At 39.7% G+C, this 20,339-nt stretch overlaps 1 protein-coding gene across 3 annotated transcripts; it reads right to left on the bottom strand.

Annotated features, from left to right (window-relative positions):
- Nucleotides 1-314: 314 nt before the first annotated feature.
- On the bottom strand, nt 315-12,813 carry H2AZ2 (H2A.Z variant histone 2). 3 transcript variants are annotated; one of them, XR_014066992.1, is made up of 5 exons: nt 12,709-12,813; nt 9,535-9,612; nt 6,742-6,859; nt 2,528-2,657; nt 315-1,534 (listed from the first exon to the last, which is right to left on the bottom strand). XR_014066992.1 is itself a non-coding variant. In XM_081535234.1 (5 exons), the coding sequence occupies exons 1-5, from the start codon at nt 12,709-12,711 to the stop codon at nt 1,473-1,475; spliced, it is 387 nt and encodes a 128-aa protein (XP_081391360.1). In that variant the 5' UTR covers nt 12,712-12,813; the 3' UTR covers nt 315-1,472. The 3 variants fall into 3 exon arrangements, 2 of the variants coding, with proteins under 2 accessions (XP_081391360.1, XP_081391361.1); XM_081535234.1 differs by having other exon boundaries at nt 6,746-6,859; XM_081535235.1 differs by lacking the exon at nt 6,742-6,859.
- Nucleotides 12,814-20,339: the final 7,526 nt, after the last annotated feature.

Below are 20,339 nucleotides of genomic sequence, written 5' to 3'. Positions count from 1 at the left end.
GAGAACTTAAGAGCTATCAGTAAAATGGAAGACAGAGTGTATGGATCCTGGTTCAAACAAACCAATTGTAAAATTAGGAAACAATCAGGAATATTTGAATACTGACTGGATATTTGCTATTATAAAATGTCTTAGCTGTCTTAAAATAATGGTATTATGGTTCTAGTCTAAAAAGTACCCCTTCTTTAGCGACACATACTTAAAGTATGTAGATATGAAAATTAATCATGCCTGGAACGGGATTCAAACTAATCAGCTAACATGAGGGCTCAGGAGGGATATAGGTAAAACAAAATTGACCACAGGATAACTGCTGAAGTTGGAGGATGAGTACACGGGGGTTCATCACACTATTCTCTTTATTTTTGAAAATTTCCATAATAAAATAAGTTTTAAAAAATGAGAGTTTTGTACTGATACTGTTGTATTAGAAAACATTCAAGAATTTCCATTGTCCATGAAGACTTCCAGGCAGAAAAAATATAATTTCCTGATGGACCATTAACTGGTACATTAACTTAAATCCTACAATAGTTACTTAGAAACTGACAAAAATAATTTTTAAAATATTGTACAAATTACTGAATGTTACTGTACCAATAAAAGATCACTAAAAGCTGGAATTTTAAGCCAAAAGCAGACAACTTTCATAACCTTCACTTCAATTCTAGGTTTAAGGGTATGGGTTCTGGAGTCAGTCAAATCTAGGTTTGTATCCTAGTTCTGCTTTTTTCTATCTACTTGATAAATGTTTTCTGACAAGCCATTTAACTTCTGTGGGCCTCAGCTTCCATACCTTTAAGATGGGGGTAATAAAGTTTCATCAGTAAAGCACTTAGTACAGAACCTGCCATACAGTTAAGTGCTCATTAAGTAATTCAAATAATTTCACTCTCGTATTTCATCAGTTCTTAGACATGTTTTTATATTCTAAGATCTCTGAAATTTGGATGCGTCTTATAATTGATGGCATATCATGGTTTAATTGGCAGTTTTTCTTTCTGTAGTGGTATGTAAAATAATTGTTACATACTACAAATAGGTAGCATCTAAGATCCAATATAATATGGTATCAACCATGATAGAAGTAGATTTCCAATTTCTGATTTTTCTGAATATATAACCAATTTGAAATTTTATAAATTTCAAAGCATGAGCAAAATATTTCCAATACAGCACAAACAGAACAGTTTTGAGACAAGTTATTTTTTTTAAAAAATGGTTTATCAATTCCATTTTTGTATAAAACACTTGGGAGAAACCTAGCCAATCAACACAACTGTTGCCACATGAAAAGGTACTTTTATCAAACTTCGAGTCTAAGAACGTACAAATGTTTCTTTTATCATGTCTACAGTAATTGTCTATGGTTTTCCATTTAACTGTTTTAAAAATTCCACATAACCCCATTATTTCTTCTGTCCCATTACAGTACAATGACAGGGAGGAAGAGGGTTGGTTAAAACAACTCTCTAAGCAGTTTTCTGCTGTCCCTTCTTTCCAATCAGAGACTTGTGGATGTGAGGGATCACTCCTAGAATGAAATGAAATGAAATTGTATTAGCATAAAAACTTTATCAGTTCAGGCCCTCAACCCCAAAGAGCAATTACACAAAGAATGAAGGTTTTATTTTTTTAAACTGAAGGATAACTGCTTTACAATGTTGTGCTGGTTTCTGCTGTACAACAACGTGAATCAGCTTTAAGTATACATATATCCCCTCCCTCTGGAGCCTCCCTCCCACCCCACTAGGTCATCACAGTGCACGGAGTTGAGCTCCCTGTGCTATACAGCAGTTTCCCACTAGTTATCTATTTTACACACGGTAGTGTATATATGTCAATGTTACTTTCTCAGCTCCTCCCATGCTCTCCTTCCCACTGTGTTCACAAATCCATTCTCTACATGTCTGAGTTTTTATTCCTGCCCTGCAAATAGGTTTATCAGTAACATTTTTCTAGATTCCATATATATGCATTAATATACAGTATTTGTTTTTCTCTTAGAATGAAGTTTACTTAAGTATCTATACCAACGGATCTCCAACTTGGGGTCTGAGAACCCCCTCTAAAACCGTACGTAAAATGGTGTGATTTTATGTTTTTTTTAAGAAGAGTAACCACAGCTTTCAAGAGGTTCTCCAAATGTAATCCAAAAAGGATGAAGAACCACCAACTTATATCTCACCTTCACTGATCCTGACTCATTCAGTTATTCTCAGTCTGACTTTCAAGAGCATCACATTATGCAATTTCTCAAAATGATTTTTTTCAAACACAGTTTAAAGGATATAGGAAATATTTTAAACACTTGGTTTCAAATCTCATCTACGAAACTCAGCTGAACAACTTCCTTTGGAGAAGAAATATTTATTCAGATCATAATGAGAAGAAGCCTAGAATAGTAACAGACTTAACACTTTTGGAATTTAACTTTCTATGTTCTCATTACTGGATCACTGATCTGAATTATGTGTTAGTCATAAAGGCCAATAACAGTCTAGGTTGAAAAGTAAATAATACATACCACCCCCAGCTATGGTAGCTTTGATAAGAGAATCCAACTCTTCATCACCACGGATTGCAAGCTGCAAGTGGCGTGGAGTGATCCGTTTAACTTTGAGATCCTTGGATGCATTACCTGCCAGCTCCAGCACCTACAAAGCACCCATGAGATAGCATATCAAACAAGGGTGAAGTGTTTAAGGATTCTGTTTAGACTTGCAATTATAGCTAAAAGATCACTATAGCATCTACACATAAAACACAAAAGATACCTAAATAAACCAACAATAATTTATTTCCAAATTTCTACAGTAGGGTTATAGAACTCTTAGTACTTCATCTGGTCCTTTTACATTAACTCTCTGCAAAATAACTAGAAACTTGAGCAAAAATCATCAACTTCTATAGGAAGTAATAAGTGTTACTATCCCTTAGCCAAGATTCTAATTGTGAACATCTAGAAAACGAATATATTTTAATATACCCATGTAGTCTAATTTTTCATAGCCCTTAACAGTTGGAATTTATTGCTTACAACTTGTAGAAAAGTTTAAAAGTATACAGATAATTCCTTATGCAGAATTTCTAACACCGCTGGGCTTTATAGTATGTAGGCAGTATGCCAGAAGCCCTTTATTCTATAATGGGAATTTTCAGCAAGAGTAATTTCAAAGTCCCAGCTGGCCATAAAATTGCATTTCTCTTTTCACCTCCATAGACTATACTGGCATTATAAAACTTTTGATGGAAGCAATACAAAACTAACTCCACAGAGCCTCCTGATTTAAGCAGAGTGGTGGAAAGCCTTGGTATACATCTGGAGCAATCAGTATGCTTTAAAAACCACCAGTACTCTCTACTTCATTCTCCTCTGCAACTCTGAGTGGACTGAGGTGAGGTCAGGCACCACCATCTTTTGAAAGCTTTTGCAAGCGATCCTAGTGTGAAGTGAACATTGAAAAGTTAATTACCTCCAAACTTAAATTTCAGTATTTTCTTTACTTCTATTAATGACTAAAACCCCAAACTTAGATATCTGGAAGATAACTGTTGATTACATATGTATGTATGCTTGTGTGTGTGTGTGGTTGTGTATATTTATTTTATTATTTAATCTTAACCTAAAAAGTCATAATCAAAGTTCCTAAGAATAAAGAAAATGGGAGTTCAGATGGGACTTGAACATTCTGAAGCAGAAGCCTGTATCTTCACGAGTGAACAAAATGCGTACCTTTCTGAAAAGCCTGCAGCTAAACAAATATTAATAAAAACTGATATAAAAGTGATAGAGGAGAAAGGCTCCTAACTAGTACCAACAAAAATATTACCAACACAAAAATCCCTCCTTGTGACACAGTAAAGGTTAAAGTAACGTTAAATCTCCAATGGGAAAACAAATGATTTGGTAAAGTTAATAAAATGACAGCAGTGATAATTAACACACAGGTTAAACCTAAATCTTTCAACCTAGCTCCCAAGCACATCTTTCCGAAGTAAGAATCTTCCCCTTGCTTCTACTAGACTGGCTAACTCTATCATTTGATTTGCTTGCTACTCAAATTATTCTCCTGGTTTGGAATGCAGTTGAAGGAGTCTCTTGATGTCCCTTTTGTTTTCCTTAGGAGGGATTACTATGGAGGAAGTGATGGTCCATGAATTAAGAACATCTGCCCAAATAACTAACTTATCTAATTTCCTGAAAAGTCAAACTGAGTTAAGATACAGCATTTTATGTGTACAACCACACAGAGCACCAGGACTGGTTAGGTCTTTTACCAAATTTCATGTCATCATATCATCATACTAGAGTTGTTATGGACTTCCTTGGAGGTCCAGTGCTTAAGAATCCGCCTGCCAATGCAAGGGACATGTGTTCAATCCTTGGTCTGACAAGATTCCACATGCCATGGAACAACTAAGCCCATGTGCCATAACTAGTGAAGCTTGTGCACCCTAGAGCCCATGCTCCACAACAGAAGAAGCCAATGCAATGAGAAGCCTATGTACTGCAATGAAGATCCAGTGCAGCCAAATTAATAAAAGTTATAACATTAAAAAGATGTATGATCATACTGGTAAAACAACTCCACTTCAAATTTTTATTAACTAAGAATTATCCTGTAACTTCACAAATACTACTTTTTTTTTGGCCATGATGCACAGCATTTGGGAATCTTTCCTGACCTGGGATCGAACCTCCCTGCAGGGGGGTGCAGAGTCTTAACCACTGGACCGACCATCAGTGAAGTCCAAAAATACCACCTACTGCTTATATACATAGCTCAGAATTTGTTTAATTAGCAGTATGGTATTTAAATTATTTTACACTTGTTTGTCAAGTCACTTAAAAATATGGATTACTGACCCTCAGTTCAGGCTTCCCTGGTAGCTCAGCTGGTACAGTTCAGTCGCTCAGTTTGTCCGACTCTTTGCAACTCCACGGACTGCTGCACACCAGGCTTCCCTGTCCATCACCAACTCCTGGAGCTTGCTCAAACTCATGTTCATTGAGTATGTGATATCATCAAACCATCTCATCCTCTGTCATCCCCTTCTCCTCCCGCCTTCAATCTTTCCCAGCAACGGGGTCTTTTCCAATGAGTCAGTTCTTCACATCAGGTGGCCAAACTATTGGAGCTTCAGCATCAGTCCTTCCGATGAATATTCAGGACTAATTTCCTTTAGGATTGACTGGCTTGCTCTTCTTTGCAGTCCAAGGAACTCTCAAGAGTCTTCTCCAACACCACAGTTCAAAAGCATCAGTTCTTCGGTGCTCAGCTTTAAGGTCCAACTCTCACATACATACATGACTACAGGAAAAACCACAGCTTTGACTAGATGAACCTTTGTTGGCAAAGTAATGTCTCTGCTTTTTAACATGCTGTCTAGGTTAGTCATAGCTTTTCTTCCAAGGAGTAAGCATCTTTTAATCTCATGGCTGCAGTTATCATCTGCAGTGATTTTGGAGTCCCCCCCAAAATAAAGTCTCTCACTGTTTCCGCTGTTTCTCCAACTATTTATCATGAAGTGATGGGACCGGATATCATGATTTTAGTTTGAATGTTGAGTTTTAAGCCAGCTTTTCACTCTCCTCTTTCACTTTCATCAACAGGCTCTTTAGTTCTTCTCTTTCTGCCATAAGGGTGGTGTCATCTGCATATCTGAGGTTATTGATATTTCTCTCGGCAATCTTGACTCCAGCTTGTGCTTCATCCAGCCAGGCATTTCACACGATGTACTCTGAATATAAGTTAAATAAGTAGGGTGACAATATACAGCCTCAGCCTTGACGTACTCCTTTCCCAATCTGGAACCAGTTTGTTGTTCCATATAGGTTCTAACTGTGGCTTCTTGACCTGCATACAGATTTCTCAGGAGGCAGGTCAGGTGTTCTGGTATTCCCACCTCTTGAAGAATTTTCCACAGTTTGTTGTGATCCACACAGTCAAAGACTTTAGCTTAGTCAATGAAACAGAAGTAGATGTTTTTCGGGAACTCTCTTGCTTTTTCGATGATCCAGCTGATGTTGGCAATTTGATCTCTGGTTCCTCTGCCTTTTCTAAATCCAGATTGAACATCTGGAAGTTCATGGTTCACATACTATTGAAACCTGGCTTGGAGAATTTTCAGCATTCCTTTGCTAGTGTGTGAGATGAGTCCAATTATGCGGTAGTTTGAGCCTTCTTTGGCACTGCCTTTCTTTAGGACTGGAATGAAAAAATTGACCTTTTCCAGTCCTGTGGCAACTGCTGAGTTTTCCAAATTTGTTGGCATACAGAGTGCAGCACTTTCACAGGATCATCTTTTAGGATTTGAAATAGCTCAGCTGGAATTCCATCACCTCCACTAGCTTTGTTCATAGTGATGCTTCCTAAGGCCCACTTAACTTCACACTCCAGGATGTCTGGCTCTAGGTGAATGATCACACCATTGTGGTTATCTGGGTCATTAAGATCTTTTTTGTATAGTTCTTCTGTGCATTCTTGACACCTCTTTTTAATATCTTTTGCTTCTGTTAGGTCCATACCATTTCTGTCCTTTATTGTCCTAACTTTAAAAGTGAGAACACCAAAGTTCTGTTTGACACTAGTACTGGCTGATAAGATCCATCTAAAAACCGCTATTAAAAGAAACTAACAAGAGTGAGTCTTTTTGTTTCAAACCCATATTCCATGGGTTTCAGCCATTCATGTTTAGGACAACTCTGGGATTCCAACACATAATTATTTCCACCACTAACCTCAGCAGTGAGGTACTCCAGAATCGCAGCACTATACACTGCAGCAGTGGCACCAACCCTTCCGTGGCTTGTGGTACGAGTCTTCAAATGTCTATGGATGCGGCCCACAGGAAACTGAAAGAGACCATCCAAATGGGAAACACTGAGGTTTTAACATCACATTACTGAACAGCTGAATGACATAAGTAAATCAAGATTAAAAAGTTGGTTACACTTATTAGAAGCCAAAATTATTTGCCAATTAACAGTTCTTTGCACTAGTTAAGTTAGTATGTCCCAGTAATCAGCCCCAAATGGTCATGCCTAATTTTACAGCCCCTGAAGACAGAATTTAAAAACAAACAAACAAAAACTACTCAGGGTTTTACAAATTAATTCCTGCATGATATGGAGTCATTATACAATAAAGAGAAACTATGCAGTATAGTCACCAACTGCACATTCCACAGGGCCTAATAACCATATTCCTATTTAATTAATTCCTCCACATAACAGGCTCATGTGACTATGAACCTCTACCACCTTCTTTAGGCCCCAACTTCATTCTTCCTTCCTCAGTTTCAAGAGGTAACCTGATAGTTAAGAAAACCAACATTGTGACTTCCTACTTTCTGAGATTAGGTACATTTCTCATTAGGGTACTCTACAGTACCCTAATCCCACTTGTCTATGCCTCTGACTACACCCACCCCCCCTAGTCTTTAAGGACCTTCCTCATCCTGTTATTGCTCCATCATTCAACAACTTGATTACCTCCTTTTCGCTGGCTCCTTTCCTTCTGCACAGTTCAAAGGTCTCTACACGACTAATCTACAGCAACTGCCTCCAGTTACAGTCTAGACATCCCTTTCCAAAGACAAAATTTAAAAGCAAACTTGAAACCTCTTTCTTGTCACCCATTTTCTCCAATCCAAACTTGGCTTCTGTTAAACACCATTCTTAAAGATCAGCAATAACATTTTAATTACCAAATCTACTAGCCACTTCCAGATTGCGTCCTTCAGAAGAAAATGCATGACTGTTCTATTTACATTCCTTCCCTAATTCTAAGGTCCCAAAGACCAGGATCCATACCTTACTCCCTTTTAGATCCTCAGTGACTGACATGTTGTCTGACACAGAGGACCTTGAAAACCATTCTTCTCAGGCCACAAGGATTACACAGTTCTAACACTAACTCTGACTACTCCTCAGTCTTCATTGTTTGACTCAAATATCACGTCAAATATGGTGAGGAATCCACCAATGTCTTTTTGTTCTTTTCTCAAGTACTACTGAGGAAACTCATCCATAGCACAAACTACCAATTTTATACTTAAGTGATTTTAAATTTGTAATTCTTTTGATCACTTCTCTTGGAAAGCTAGACTCAAATTTACAACTTCTGGATATTTTCACATGGATGTTTTAGTGGAACTTCCAAACGACTCCACTTAAATTTTTATTTCATAACTTGCTCCTACTACAAACTCCCCTTAGGGTCTAGGCCTTAGAGAAACTTCTGACCTTCCTCTCAAACCTATACCTCTCCTCTCGTTTTTTAGGAGCATACATATGCCTTCTATTCTTTTCCATCCCACTCGAGTTCAAGTTGGAGGAGGAAACAGCAACCCACTCCAGTACTCTTGCCTGGAAAAAAATTCCATGGATGGAGTAGCCTGGTAGGCTACAGTCCATGGGGTCGCAAGGAGTCGGACACGACTGAGTGACTTCACTTTCTTTCTTTCTATAGCTCCTTTTGGAGAAGGAAATGGCAACTCACTCCAGTGTTCTTGCCTGGAGAATCCCATGGACAGAGGGGCCTGGTGGGCTACAGTCTATGGGGTTGCAAAGAGTCAGACACGACTAAGCAACTAACACACACATACACAAGTTCAAATATGCGTTACCTTATTCCTAAACCACTGCAATAACCTGTAATCTGTCTTCCATCTCCCACTTCAAGGTAAGGATACTTCAAATAAATTCCACTTTTTTTTTTTGGCTATGCAGCTTGCAGGATCTTAGTTCCTCGACCAGGGATCAAACCTGGGCTCTTTGCAGTGAGAGCACCAAGTCCTAACCACTGGACTGTCAGGGAATTCCCTCGAATAAATTCTAATTGATATTTGCATGGTGTTCTAAAACAGAGAAAGTACCCATAAAGGGTAAGTTCTTGCCCCCCGACTTCCTTCAGTACCATTCGGATCATGTCATCTTCTTCCTTAAAAATTTTCCATCACTACTTTATAGTCTGGCCTTCAAACTTTCCTGTTTAAAAAGTATCTCTTACATGTAGGGAATTAATTCTTACTTATCCAGAAAAATTTGAGTTTATGGATTAAAGTTGCAGCAATTCATATATATAAAATTTGAAACTATCTAGTGTTCTTGAGTATATATAACTCAGTCTACATTTGAAGGTATTCGGGAAAGACTCGGAGGACTAGTAGACAGTCCATTCTTCTATTTCATCCTGAAAGCTGATATACCACTACAAATACCTTCTTCAAAATAAAAGCCACAGCATACTCACCTCAATATGATAGTTTATAAAAGAACTAGGAACATAATTATCATCTAGAAATAACAGCTTTTAAGACAGCAAAATCAACAAATTTACGTAAGATGTTTTCCTAACTTGTGGCTGCTTAGGAGAGAGTACAAATTAAAAGGCAGTTGCTTTGTGGTTTATATTTTGACCAATTAATTTCATTATCAAAGGTCAATGGTACATTTTTGTAATTAAAGAAACATTTGAGTCATAAGTTACAACTGTTAAGAAATTAATTTAATGATGAATCGGTTACCTGGAGCCCAGCTCTCTGTGAGCGAGACACTGCCTTGGCCTTGGCCTTCCCACTGTCCTTTCCAGCTTTGCCTCCAGCCTAAGTGAAAAAAGTTCCAGATGAAGAATCAAAAATGCTATTTCAAAAATATCTACGAAACAAAATTTCTTCTAGTTTTATTTTAGGTAGTTAAAAAAAAATTCTTTCAATTTTAAATATACATGTTATATCGCCATTTATTAATTTATATAAAGATGAGGTAAAAACTTAAATACTTATTTAAAATGAGATTCCTAAAAATTTGAAAATATTTTTCAAATTTCAGACTGAAGAATATTCATCATCAATATAACTCTTATGTTAGAAATAGTTCATAATAAAATAATTTTTTAAAATGTTACCATCTATCATTTCCACAGAAATACTCAGACCTCTTTTGAGAGGAAAAAAATACCATCTTGAGAAAAAAAAAAAAAAACCCTCACAAAATTAAACACAGAATTACCTTATGATCTAGCACTTCTAGGCATATACTCAATAATTGAGAACAGGGACTCAAACAGATATTTTGTATACTATTTGCTATTTTATTCACAGCAGTATTATAAATAGCAGCTAAAAGGCAGAAACAACCTAAATGTCCATCATGGAAAATTGTGGTATATATTGTAAAAATGAAGGAAATTCTGATACATGCTACTGCACAGATAAATCTTGAAGACATGATGCTAAGTGAAATAAGCCAGTTGCAAAAGGACCAATATGTCTGATTCCACTTAACATGAGCTACCTAGTCAAAATCACAGGAAAAGAAAGCAGAAGGGTGGCTGCCAGAGGCTGGGAAGAGGATGGAAAAGAGACTTAGCAGGCATTTAAAAAATGGCAAAATGGTTACTGTTATGTGCGTTTAAAAAAAAAAAAAGACATTCAAACTTATTCTTAAGGAGTTCAAGAAAACACTTTCAAATGATAGAAATGTTTCTCAAATAACCTGAATGTTCACAAATAGGACACAGTATCAATGCAATGGAATATTATGCAGCCATTTCAACAAATGAATTATAGACATGTGCTGACATGGAAGAAATCACAATACATATTTGTGTAAAAGGCAAGGTATGTACAAGTGCAATGAGTTTTTGTTTATGTAAAAATGAGGTACTGCAGAGTGTATGTATAATATACATTTCTAGAAGGTCACACAACATACCAGAAAAGTTATTTGCCGCCAGGGAGGGAACACTAAGGATCTGACTTGAGAAGGAAACCAATATTCCCTTTTGAACTGCTCGATTTTACTATTTAAGTCTATTTCTTGTCTGTTAAAAAAATAAATAAATGTTTACAAAACTGGCCAGCTGTTTGAGGGTATTTGTGAGGTAGAAATGGCATATCCCTTTTGTAATGCTTTATTTTTTAGACTAAAAATCAACTATGTATGCCACATGCCCCATGTCTCAGCTGAGCCAATGTTTATCTCTCAAATCTATATTCAAGGGAAAAAAATAAAAGGCTTTGGGAGGTGTTAGGAGCAGGGACAAAAAATGAATAACTAATTAGTATCTTTCTTTCTTAAATTTAATAATCTAGCAAGAGAGACTGATTTAAATTTAACAAAGACAATTGAGAATCTTTAGATTTCTACAAGGATGCCTCATATATTTTTAATAATTTCTGACCATACTGCTATACAAGAAAAAGATACTGCATCATCTTTGTCAGTTCAAGTAATCATGTGTTTCCATTTATTCTTCAAATCAATCTTTTCAGCTATTTGCCCTGATGTAAAACATAAGAAACATCTCAACTAGTGCATGAGGCTAAAACTATAATCATTACTTCTCTATGACTGAATTATGAAATACACAGTTATCAATAAAAAGTTATTAGCTGCAGAACTCTTCAGGTTTCCCAATTTACTGATCTTAAGCAATTTTATCCCTACTGTTTCAAATCCATCACATTTGCTGTTTAACCTATTTGCTTTTAAAGGAAGTAGGCAGGAAATCAGTTTTTAAAAATCTCAGTAAATTAAATGACTATTTCCGTGGCTTGGAGAGTCCAGATATATTTCTTATACTTAAAAAAAACAAAATTTTATGGAATTAAACTTGTGAATATAAAATTGCATAGTAAATGAACACTTTCTTTTCACAACCTCCTCAAAGTCTGTATACACACCCTCCCAACTTCGCACAATCATTTTAATACGTTTGCTGAGAAACAAAATATAAGCACGATAAAATTTTTTATTCTAAAAACTGAGTTAGTATTAACCTGAGTTAAGCATCTCCAGGTAGAAAATATGCCTATGGAGGCCAATGGAGTATGTTTCATTCAGAAAGTTGCAAACTGGATGTCAAGCAAGTTGCAGATTTGTTTAACAGACACGTGTTCACGTCACATCACGTTTAAAAATTTCAAAACAAGAATGACAACTCCACGCCTCCTGTATTTTTAGCCATGCGAACGTCTATGTATTTTTAGCTGCTGGTAAAGGGACAGCCAATATATGGTAGGTTGCTAGAGATTAAACGAGTGACACCTTTTGAAACCAGCAAGCATCACGAGAATTATCGGCTCGAGCAAATCAGTTTACAGAGCAGATGTAATCTCTGCCCGAGTCTGCCTGTGAAAGCGCTTCCGTTAACTGCACAACTACAAGTTACAGAGCCCGGGTGCTACCATCCACAAGGTCGACTCCAGATGTAAGACGCGAGAACGTCACAATAACCACAATTTCTGTTTGTGGTTCAGCCCCGGGCAGGGCTGTCTCCGGAGGGCGCTCGGGCGGACACCACTCGTCGCTTCGGCTTTGCAGCTTCACTCCCGCGCAGGGCACGGCCCCCCTCCAACGCCTTTCCCTCTCAACTTCACAAGGAGCCCGGTGCCCTCCATTCGCGTTTCTAAAAAGCCGCACTTTTCTTACCGACGCACGATCTAGGACTCAAAGTCAGTCGCAGCAACAGCGGAGGTGCCGTGGAGCCGCGAGGGTTGTCCTGCTCAGGGACACCCGGCCTCAGCCCGCGCACCTCGATTCGCGCCGGCGCCGCGGCGAGAGAGGCCGGGACCGCTGGCAGCCCGGCCGCTTGACGCCCGCCCCACCGATGTCGTCGCCGCCTGACGCCCGCCGCCTCAACAGGTAGCGGCGCCACCCAGCCATCGCGGCCCTCCCGGCCGCCCCGCAGCCCTCACCATGGTCTCGGCCGCTCGTGCCCTCGGTCCCGCCGAGCCGCCGCCGCCGCTAGCGCAGCACCGACCGCTGTTGCTGCCGCGGCCGCCAGAGCCCGGACAATAACCGGGGCCCGCCTCGCACCGCCCCTGCCAATGCCCGCTCGCCTTGCTCGTTTGAACCCCGGCTGCTGCCCAATCGCGCGCTTCCTTCTAACCAGGCCCCGCCCCTCAGCCCCTCCTACTAACGGCTGTTTGTTTTTGCACACGGCACGCGGAGGCGGAGCCTCCTACTCCAACACAGACGTGCCTGTGCGCGACTAGGGGCGTAGCCAAACGCCGTTCTCCGCCGGTCTACAAGGCCTAACCTGACGAACGGAGGAGCTGACCAATGAGAGCTGAAGGCTGGAGGAAATCAGCCGATAAGAACATCGCCCGCGAGCAAGGGAGGCGGACCTTAGGGAAAGACAGTCGGATTGGCCAATGGGTGGATAGATTGGTGGCTGCGCTGGCTTTCCCGCTCTTTCTCAGCGTCGACTCTAGGGTTTCTGAGACCTGTTTGGGAAGGAAACGGTCGTGCTCGTTGCTTCTCCTCGTGGTTTTTCACAGATTCCAAGGATTTCTCTGTGCTAGCGGGGACTCGCTCCGCGGTGGGTACTGTTTCCAGGCCTGGCAGCCCTTCTCCGCAGCGCCTTCTGCTGGCCTTAGGTTAGCCGCTCATCGCAAAGGGAGAGAAATTCGGAAATGGGGTTGTAGTCCCCGCGGCCGCTGCAAAGCTGAGGGACCGGCGCGAAGCAGGGCTTTCTCACTTGTCAGCCTACGGCTGCTCCCCACCCCCCGCAACCTCAGCCAGCATCCTCTAGGCGATGTGCTGGCCCGATCGTCCCCTGGACTGCACCGCCTCTGGTCGCCAGGTCCCATGCCCAGGCTCCGGGCCAGTTCTCACCTGCTGCAGTTAGAAACCTTTGCTTCTTTTCACAGTTGTCTGCACTGACCGCGCCGGGCAGCGTTCCGGGTGTGTGGAGCCGGTGGTCCCCGCGGAGATTTTGTTCTGGCGGGATTTACCCAGGCGAGAATTTCAGAAGTATACCAGATGGGCAGATCCTATCCCAAAGTGAGAATTCTCTTCTGACATGGAGAAGTAACATGGGGGGTGGGGGGACCCCTGAGTCTCTAAGGAAATGTAACTTGAGTTCCAGGAGAGGAAAAGGGTGAGCTTCTACATAAGAGTTTGGAAAAATATGAGTGAAGGTGTTTGAGAAAATATGAGTGAAGGTGTAGATGAACGTGAGGAAGGAGGTGCCTGAAAAGGGGAAGAAAACCTGAAAAGGTGCAAGAATTGGGAGTCAATTCAGTAAGCAATAACCATTTTTAGTTAATTGCTGCTCCTCCTTTCGTGTTTTTGGCCTCAGTGGATGGCATTACACGTCTGCCAAGGCATCCACCTGTGACTTCATCTTCAACCAGTCACCTAGTGGTTTGTTGGCACTGTTTGAAGGCACTGTGCTAGGTCCTGGGGATTCAGGGGTTGGCAAAATAGACTTGTCTTTGCCCTAACAGTCCTTGACAACAGGGGTGAGATGTTAAAGAAGTAAACAGACAAATGTGTGAATTACAATAAATGCAAGTGCATAGTAGGAAAAGAACAAGGTGTTTTGAGAGGAGAAGTGGAGGAAATGTAATTTACAATGTTCAGTTGCTAAGTCGTGTCTGACTCTTTGTGACTCTGAACTGCAGCATGCCAGGCTTGCCTGTCCTTCACTATCTCCCTGAGCTTGGTTAAACGCACGTCCATTTAGTCAGTGATGCCATCCAACCATCTCATCCTCTGTTGTCCACTTCTCTTCATAAGGTGTAATCTAGCAGTGTTCTGCGAAGAAGAAAGAGCAAGTATAAAGGTTCTTGAGGTGAGAAAGAATTGTCGCAATGAAGGGACTTTAAAAGCAAGCTGGTGTGGCTGTTGCAATTCTGTCCAGCTCCCTCTACGGCTGCTCCTGAATATCAAATCTGGCTTTGTTTTTTTTTCCCCCTGTGTATTAACACTGATTTAGTTTAGCATTTGTCATTTTTCACCTTAATAGTGCAAAAACCTCTTAACAAATGTCCTATCCTTTTCTTCCTTCACTCCTTCTAAAATACAGTTCTTGCTATATTTTCCTTTAACTTTGTTGACTTTAGAACAAAATCCAGATCCTTAGCATGGTGTAAAAGCCCTACACTTTTGTGGCTTCTGCTCATCTCATGTTTTGTTTCTTCTTACTACCCCTGAAACTCAATCTTGCCTTTGCTCATGCCTTTGCTTGGAACATTCCTCCATCTTAGCTTCTTTTTGGCTAACTTCTAATCATCCTTCAAGGGCAAACCCAAATATCACTTTCTTCAATATGTCTTCCTTTACAGCCCTGATTTGGATGCCTTGTATCACCTAGTGTATTCTGCTATCATCAGTCCTTGTCATGCTCAATTGTGCTGATCTCCCTTGGTTGTCACTCTTTGCTTTGTACAGTACTTAGTACCCTGAAAATGTCACTTGGCAAATGAAAAGAAGCAATACAAACTCATTTTTAGATAGGCAGTGTGGTCTGTGGAAAGATTTGAGTTTGAATCCGAACTCCTTACTTACTAGTTGTGTGATCTGGGTGAGGGATTTAATATTATCTATTTTGTCATTTGTAAAACTGAGAATAGCAAAACCTAATTTACAGGTTGTGAATGAACACTAATTGAACGATGTATAAAAATGTTCCTAGTATGTAATAAATAGCCAGTAAATATTCTTTCCTTAACAGGAAGTTCATTTTCTCACTTGCCATTCTCCATTTCATTGATTCAGATTTTGATGAAAATGGAATCAAGTTGAAAGAAACTGGTTCTCATCACGGACAATAGTAATCCCTTTAGTGATTTGTACATCCTGTTTAGAGATTAAAGGAATATATTGAAGCCTACAGACTTAAGGAAAACGGATGCAAGTTTTCTGACATCTGTAAACAGAAAAACTGCCTATTAACTATTTATGAAGCAACTGTGTTAGTGAATAAAATCTAGTTTACAGTGAACTGGGGTTGCAAAGAAGGCAGTATGGACTCATAAGGAGCATATCTAACCAGAGAATCTCAAGTATTAGCATCTATGAATTATAAACTACCAAACATTAACAAATTATTCACCTTTGCTAGATTTAACCTAGTAAGACACAGTGTGCTATTGTTGTTTAGTTGCAAAGTTGTGTCCAACTCTCCGACCAATGGACTAGCCCACCAGGCTCCTCTGTCCATGGGGTTTCCCAAGCAAGAATACTGGAGTGGGTTGCCATTTCCTCCTCCAGGGGATCTTCCTGACCCAGGGATCAAACCCTCATTTCCTGCTTGGCACTGAGCCACCTGGAAAGCCCCAGTATTGGTTCTCAAAATGTGATCCCTAGACAGCAGCTTCAGTACCACCTAGAACTTGTGAGAAATGTAGATTCTGATCTCCAGCCTACACCTACTGAATCAGAAACTAGGGTGGGGCGCATCAAGCACACTAAAATGTGAGAACCACTGGTATAGCATAAGCTATGGTCTGTAGTTCAGTGTTGACTGATTATTGCCCAGTAGTCTCCTCTGAGGAATTGTACTTGGTCAAAAGGAGCTGTATCACCCAAGTTTACCCCCTTTTCAGCAGGCAGCCTCCTTCTAAGGACTGGTGGAAGTGAGATAGCTGCGCAGCTGCTTTGCCTTAATTTGGGACAACTCTGAAGGGTCATTCCAGGTCCAGAATTTGTGTGATTAACACCAGTGTTTGAACTGCGTGGCAGTTCAACTTCTCCCTCTACTTAATACTATTTCCTTCATTTTCTCATAATAATGTTGCCAAGAATATCACTGAGGAATCACAGTAAACTTCATGAAGGTAAATTAGAGTCTGAGGGGTTGTTGTTTAGTCATTGTGTTGTGTTGGACTCTTGTGACCTCATGGACTGTAGCCTGCCAGGCTCCTCTGTCCATGGGATTTCCCAAGCAAGGATACTGGAGTGGGTTGCCATTTTCTTCTCCAAGGGATTATCCTGACCCAGGAATGGAACCCACATCTCCTGCATTGTAGGCAAATTCTTTACTAGTGAGCCACTCCAGTGAAGCCTCCGAGTCTGCTGGAAAGCCTGATCTAAGACAGTGAGTTCTCTCTGAAAAAATTTAGTTAGTTTTCGATAGGGTAATGTATTCACATGTACAATATTTTAAAGGTACAAAGGATATACAGTGAAAAGACTCTTCCCATCCCTTACCCAATTATCCATTTTACCTCTGCATAGGCAATCAGTGTTTCAGTATAGTAAAAATATTTTAGCCTTTGGAGAGGAGGGTCTTAATCATTACACAGACTCCAGGAGTTTTTAATTTCTATGTTTGATTTTAAATTCCCCTTTAACACTACAGTACTCCCCCCAGATAATATAAAGCTGTTAAGAGACAGAAATTTTCTTTTAGTCACTCTAGTTATAGGACAAATTCTTTTTATTTTTAAAAATATTCCTGGAGGTTAATGCCAGATCCCAGTGGCTGGGCAGCTATTTACATGAGCCAGAAGCTGTCAGATTCTAATGAGGTCAATCAGGATGCAGTATCCACCTACCTACACTGAGCTTTGTGATTCTGAGGCTGGGACTCTGCAAACATTTCTGCCTTGCCTTCTACTTCCCTGCTAAGGCTTTGCCCGTTAGGAGCACTAGAGGGAAACTGTAAGAGTGGAAGAAGAAGGGACTTGCTCCTTTCTGTTCCTCTGAGCATTATCACCCACGCAGCACTTCTTTACTCTGGCAGCAGCAGTTCCTTTTGTAGGAGCAGCTAAATCAGCTTTCTCAACACTTGAGAAACCAGCCTCATTCCTCCCTTCCCCTTCACCAGCAACCAGCTCCTTTCCCAGAGGTTTGCGTTCTTTCTAGTTCCACGGGGCCCTTCCTCTAGGTTTCTAAGGTATCCCCTTTGTTTCTTCAGGGTAGCTATTTGTTAACTTCCATGACACCTTAGAGTTCTCTTTTTACCATTTAGCAGTTAACAACTTTATATCCAGTTAACAATACTCCGTTAGTACTCTGCATTCAAATAATTGGTATGTTTTCTGCACACTGAATGGACCCTGATTGAAAGCCTATGATATATATATAACTTTTTTTTATGGAAAGTTAAAGATATACAAAGTAAAGAAAATAGTAAAAATGAGCCTCATGTACAATGTCATACAACTGTAATGATCATTAATTAATGGCCACATTTGTTTTATTTTACATTCACATTTACATCTCCCCCTCCCCTAAGTGGGTTACATTGAAACAAATCCAAAATAAAGGAAAGGGACAATAAATATTTTTATAGGAGAAGTTTCCTTACAAAAATGGGTCATTTTGAATTTGTAAAATGTGCATTTATTGCTTACCTAAACAGACAAAAAAGCGGAGCAGGACTTCCCTGGTGGTTTAGTAGTAAAGAATCTGCCTGCCAATGTAGGATACACGGGTTTGATCCCTGGTCCAGGAAGATCCCAAACTACTGCGGAGCAACCAAGCCTGTATGCCACAACTACTAAGCCTGTGCTCTACAGCCTGGGAGCTGCAACAACTGAAGCCCCTGGGCCTAGGGCCTGTGCTCTGCAATGAGAGAAGCCATTGTAATGAGAAGCCTGTGCACTGTGACTAGCTCACCACAACTAGAGAAAAGCCTACAGTAATGAAGACCCAGCACAGCCATAAATAAATAAATAAATAAATATTTTTTAAAAAGAGCAAACAAAAAACAAGCAGAACCAAGAAAACAATAAAGATTAGAAAAAAGAAATGGAGAAGGAATTGGGAATCCATTCCAGTATTCTTGCTTGGACAATCTCATGGATGGAGGAGCCTGGTGGGCTACACCCATGGGGTCGCAAGGAGTCAGACACGACTGAGCGACTAACATACACACACACACATAGAGAAATAGAGAATAAGAAGATCAATAGGAAAAAATTAATGAAATCAAGAGTTGGCTCTTTGTAAAGTTCAACAAGATTGACAAGTCCTTAGAGAAGAAAAAAGATTCAAATTACTAAGAAGTTAAAGAGGGTAAATCACTACTAAGCTTACAGAATAAAAAGGACTATCAGAATCCTTTTGAACAACTGTGTACCAGCAAATTAAATAACCTAGGTGAAATGGACATTCTTAGGAAGATAAAACTACTGAAACTTACTCAAGAAAAAAATAGAAAATCTGATAGACCTCTGACAAGTAAAGAAATTGAATTAGTGATTAAAAATCTTCCAACAGGAGCCCAGCCCTATGCTTTGTGATGACGTAGAGTGTTGGGATGGGAGTGGGGAGGGAGAGGCACAAGAGGAAGGGGAGATATATATCTATATCTATTTATCTATATCTATATATATAGATATAATGAGGTCAGTCAGGATGCAGTATCCACCTCCTTACATTGAGCTTTGTGATTCTGAGGCTGGGACTCTGCAAACATTTCTGCTTTGCCTTCTGCTTCCCTGCTAAGGCTTTGCCCGTTAGGAGCACTAGAGGGAAACTGTAAGAGTGGAGGAAGAAGGGACTTACTCCTTTCTGTTCCTCCGAGCATCATCTTATGGTTGATTCAAGTTCTTATGTGGCAGAAACCAACACAACATTGTAAAGCATGTATCCTCCAATTAAAAAAAGAAAAACTTCCTACAGAGAAAAGCCCAGTCTTTACTGTTGTATTCTATCAAATGTTTAAAGAATTAATACCGGGCTTCTGTCATGGTCCAGTGGTTAAGAGTCTGCCTATCAATGCAGGGAACATAGTTTTGATCCCTTGTCCAGGAAGATCCTGCATGCCACGAAGCAACTAAGTTCTAGAAACAACAAAGACCCAGTGCAGCCAAAAATAATTTTAAATAAAATTAAAAAAAAAATACCAACCCATCACAAACTCTTCCAAAAAACAGGAGGGAACATTTCCACATTCATTGTATGATGGCAGTGTTACTCTAATACCAAAAAGAGACAAAGATACAACAACAAAACAACAAAAAACCTACAGGCCAATATCCTTATAATTCAATCCATATAATGTGTCATTATTAATAGACTAATGGACAAAACCACATGATCATTTCAATGCAGACAGGAAAAGCGTTCAACAAGATGCAATAGTCTCATCAAAAAAACATTCAACAGCTAGAATTAGAAGGTAACTTCTTTAACTTGATACAAGTCATCTGAAAAACCCACAACTAATATCATAATAGGAAAAGATAATATTCCTGAGATCTGGAACAAGATGCGGATGTCTATTCGTGCCACTTTTATTTAACATTTTACTGGAACTTCTAGTAAGGATAATTAGGCAAGAAAAAGGAATCCACTAAAAAGCTATTGAAACTAAGAAACAAGTGCAACAAGACTTCAGTATACAAGATTGATATACAAAAATCAGTTTTATTCCATATACTAGCAATGAGTAAACTGAAAAGCACTTCCATTTATAACAGCATCTAACAGAATAAAGAACTTGGGAATGAATTTCACAAAAGAAACACAAGACATACTCTGAAAACTACCAAAACACTGGTGAAAAAAGTTAAAGATCTAACCAGAATCTCAGCATGCTTCTTCGTACACATTGATGAAACTATCCTAAAATTCGTATGGGAAAATA

This window comes from Giraffa tippelskirchi, chromosome 10 (assembly GCF_054371585.1).
Source record: "Giraffa tippelskirchi isolate mGirTip1 chromosome 10, T2T-mGirTip1v1.2.pri, whole genome shotgun sequence".
NCBI lineage: Eukaryota > Metazoa > Chordata > Mammalia > Artiodactyla > Giraffidae > Giraffa > Giraffa tippelskirchi.
This window is presented reverse-complemented; position numbering and strand designations above follow the sequence as displayed.

What these genes read in the sequence shown, in the direction of transcription:
- H2AZ2 (XM_081535234.1), bottom strand. An exon ending in CACAGAGAGCTGGGCTCCAG is followed by an intron (nt 6,860 to 9,534) that starts GTAACCGATTCA and finishes GGTCTCTTTCAG; the next exon opens with TTTCCTGTGGGCCGCATCCA. An exon ending in TGGAGTACCTCACTGCTGAG is followed by an intron (nt 2,658 to 6,745) that starts GTTAGTGGTGGA and finishes GGTGCTTTGTAG; the next exon opens with GTGCTGGAGCTGGCAGGTAA.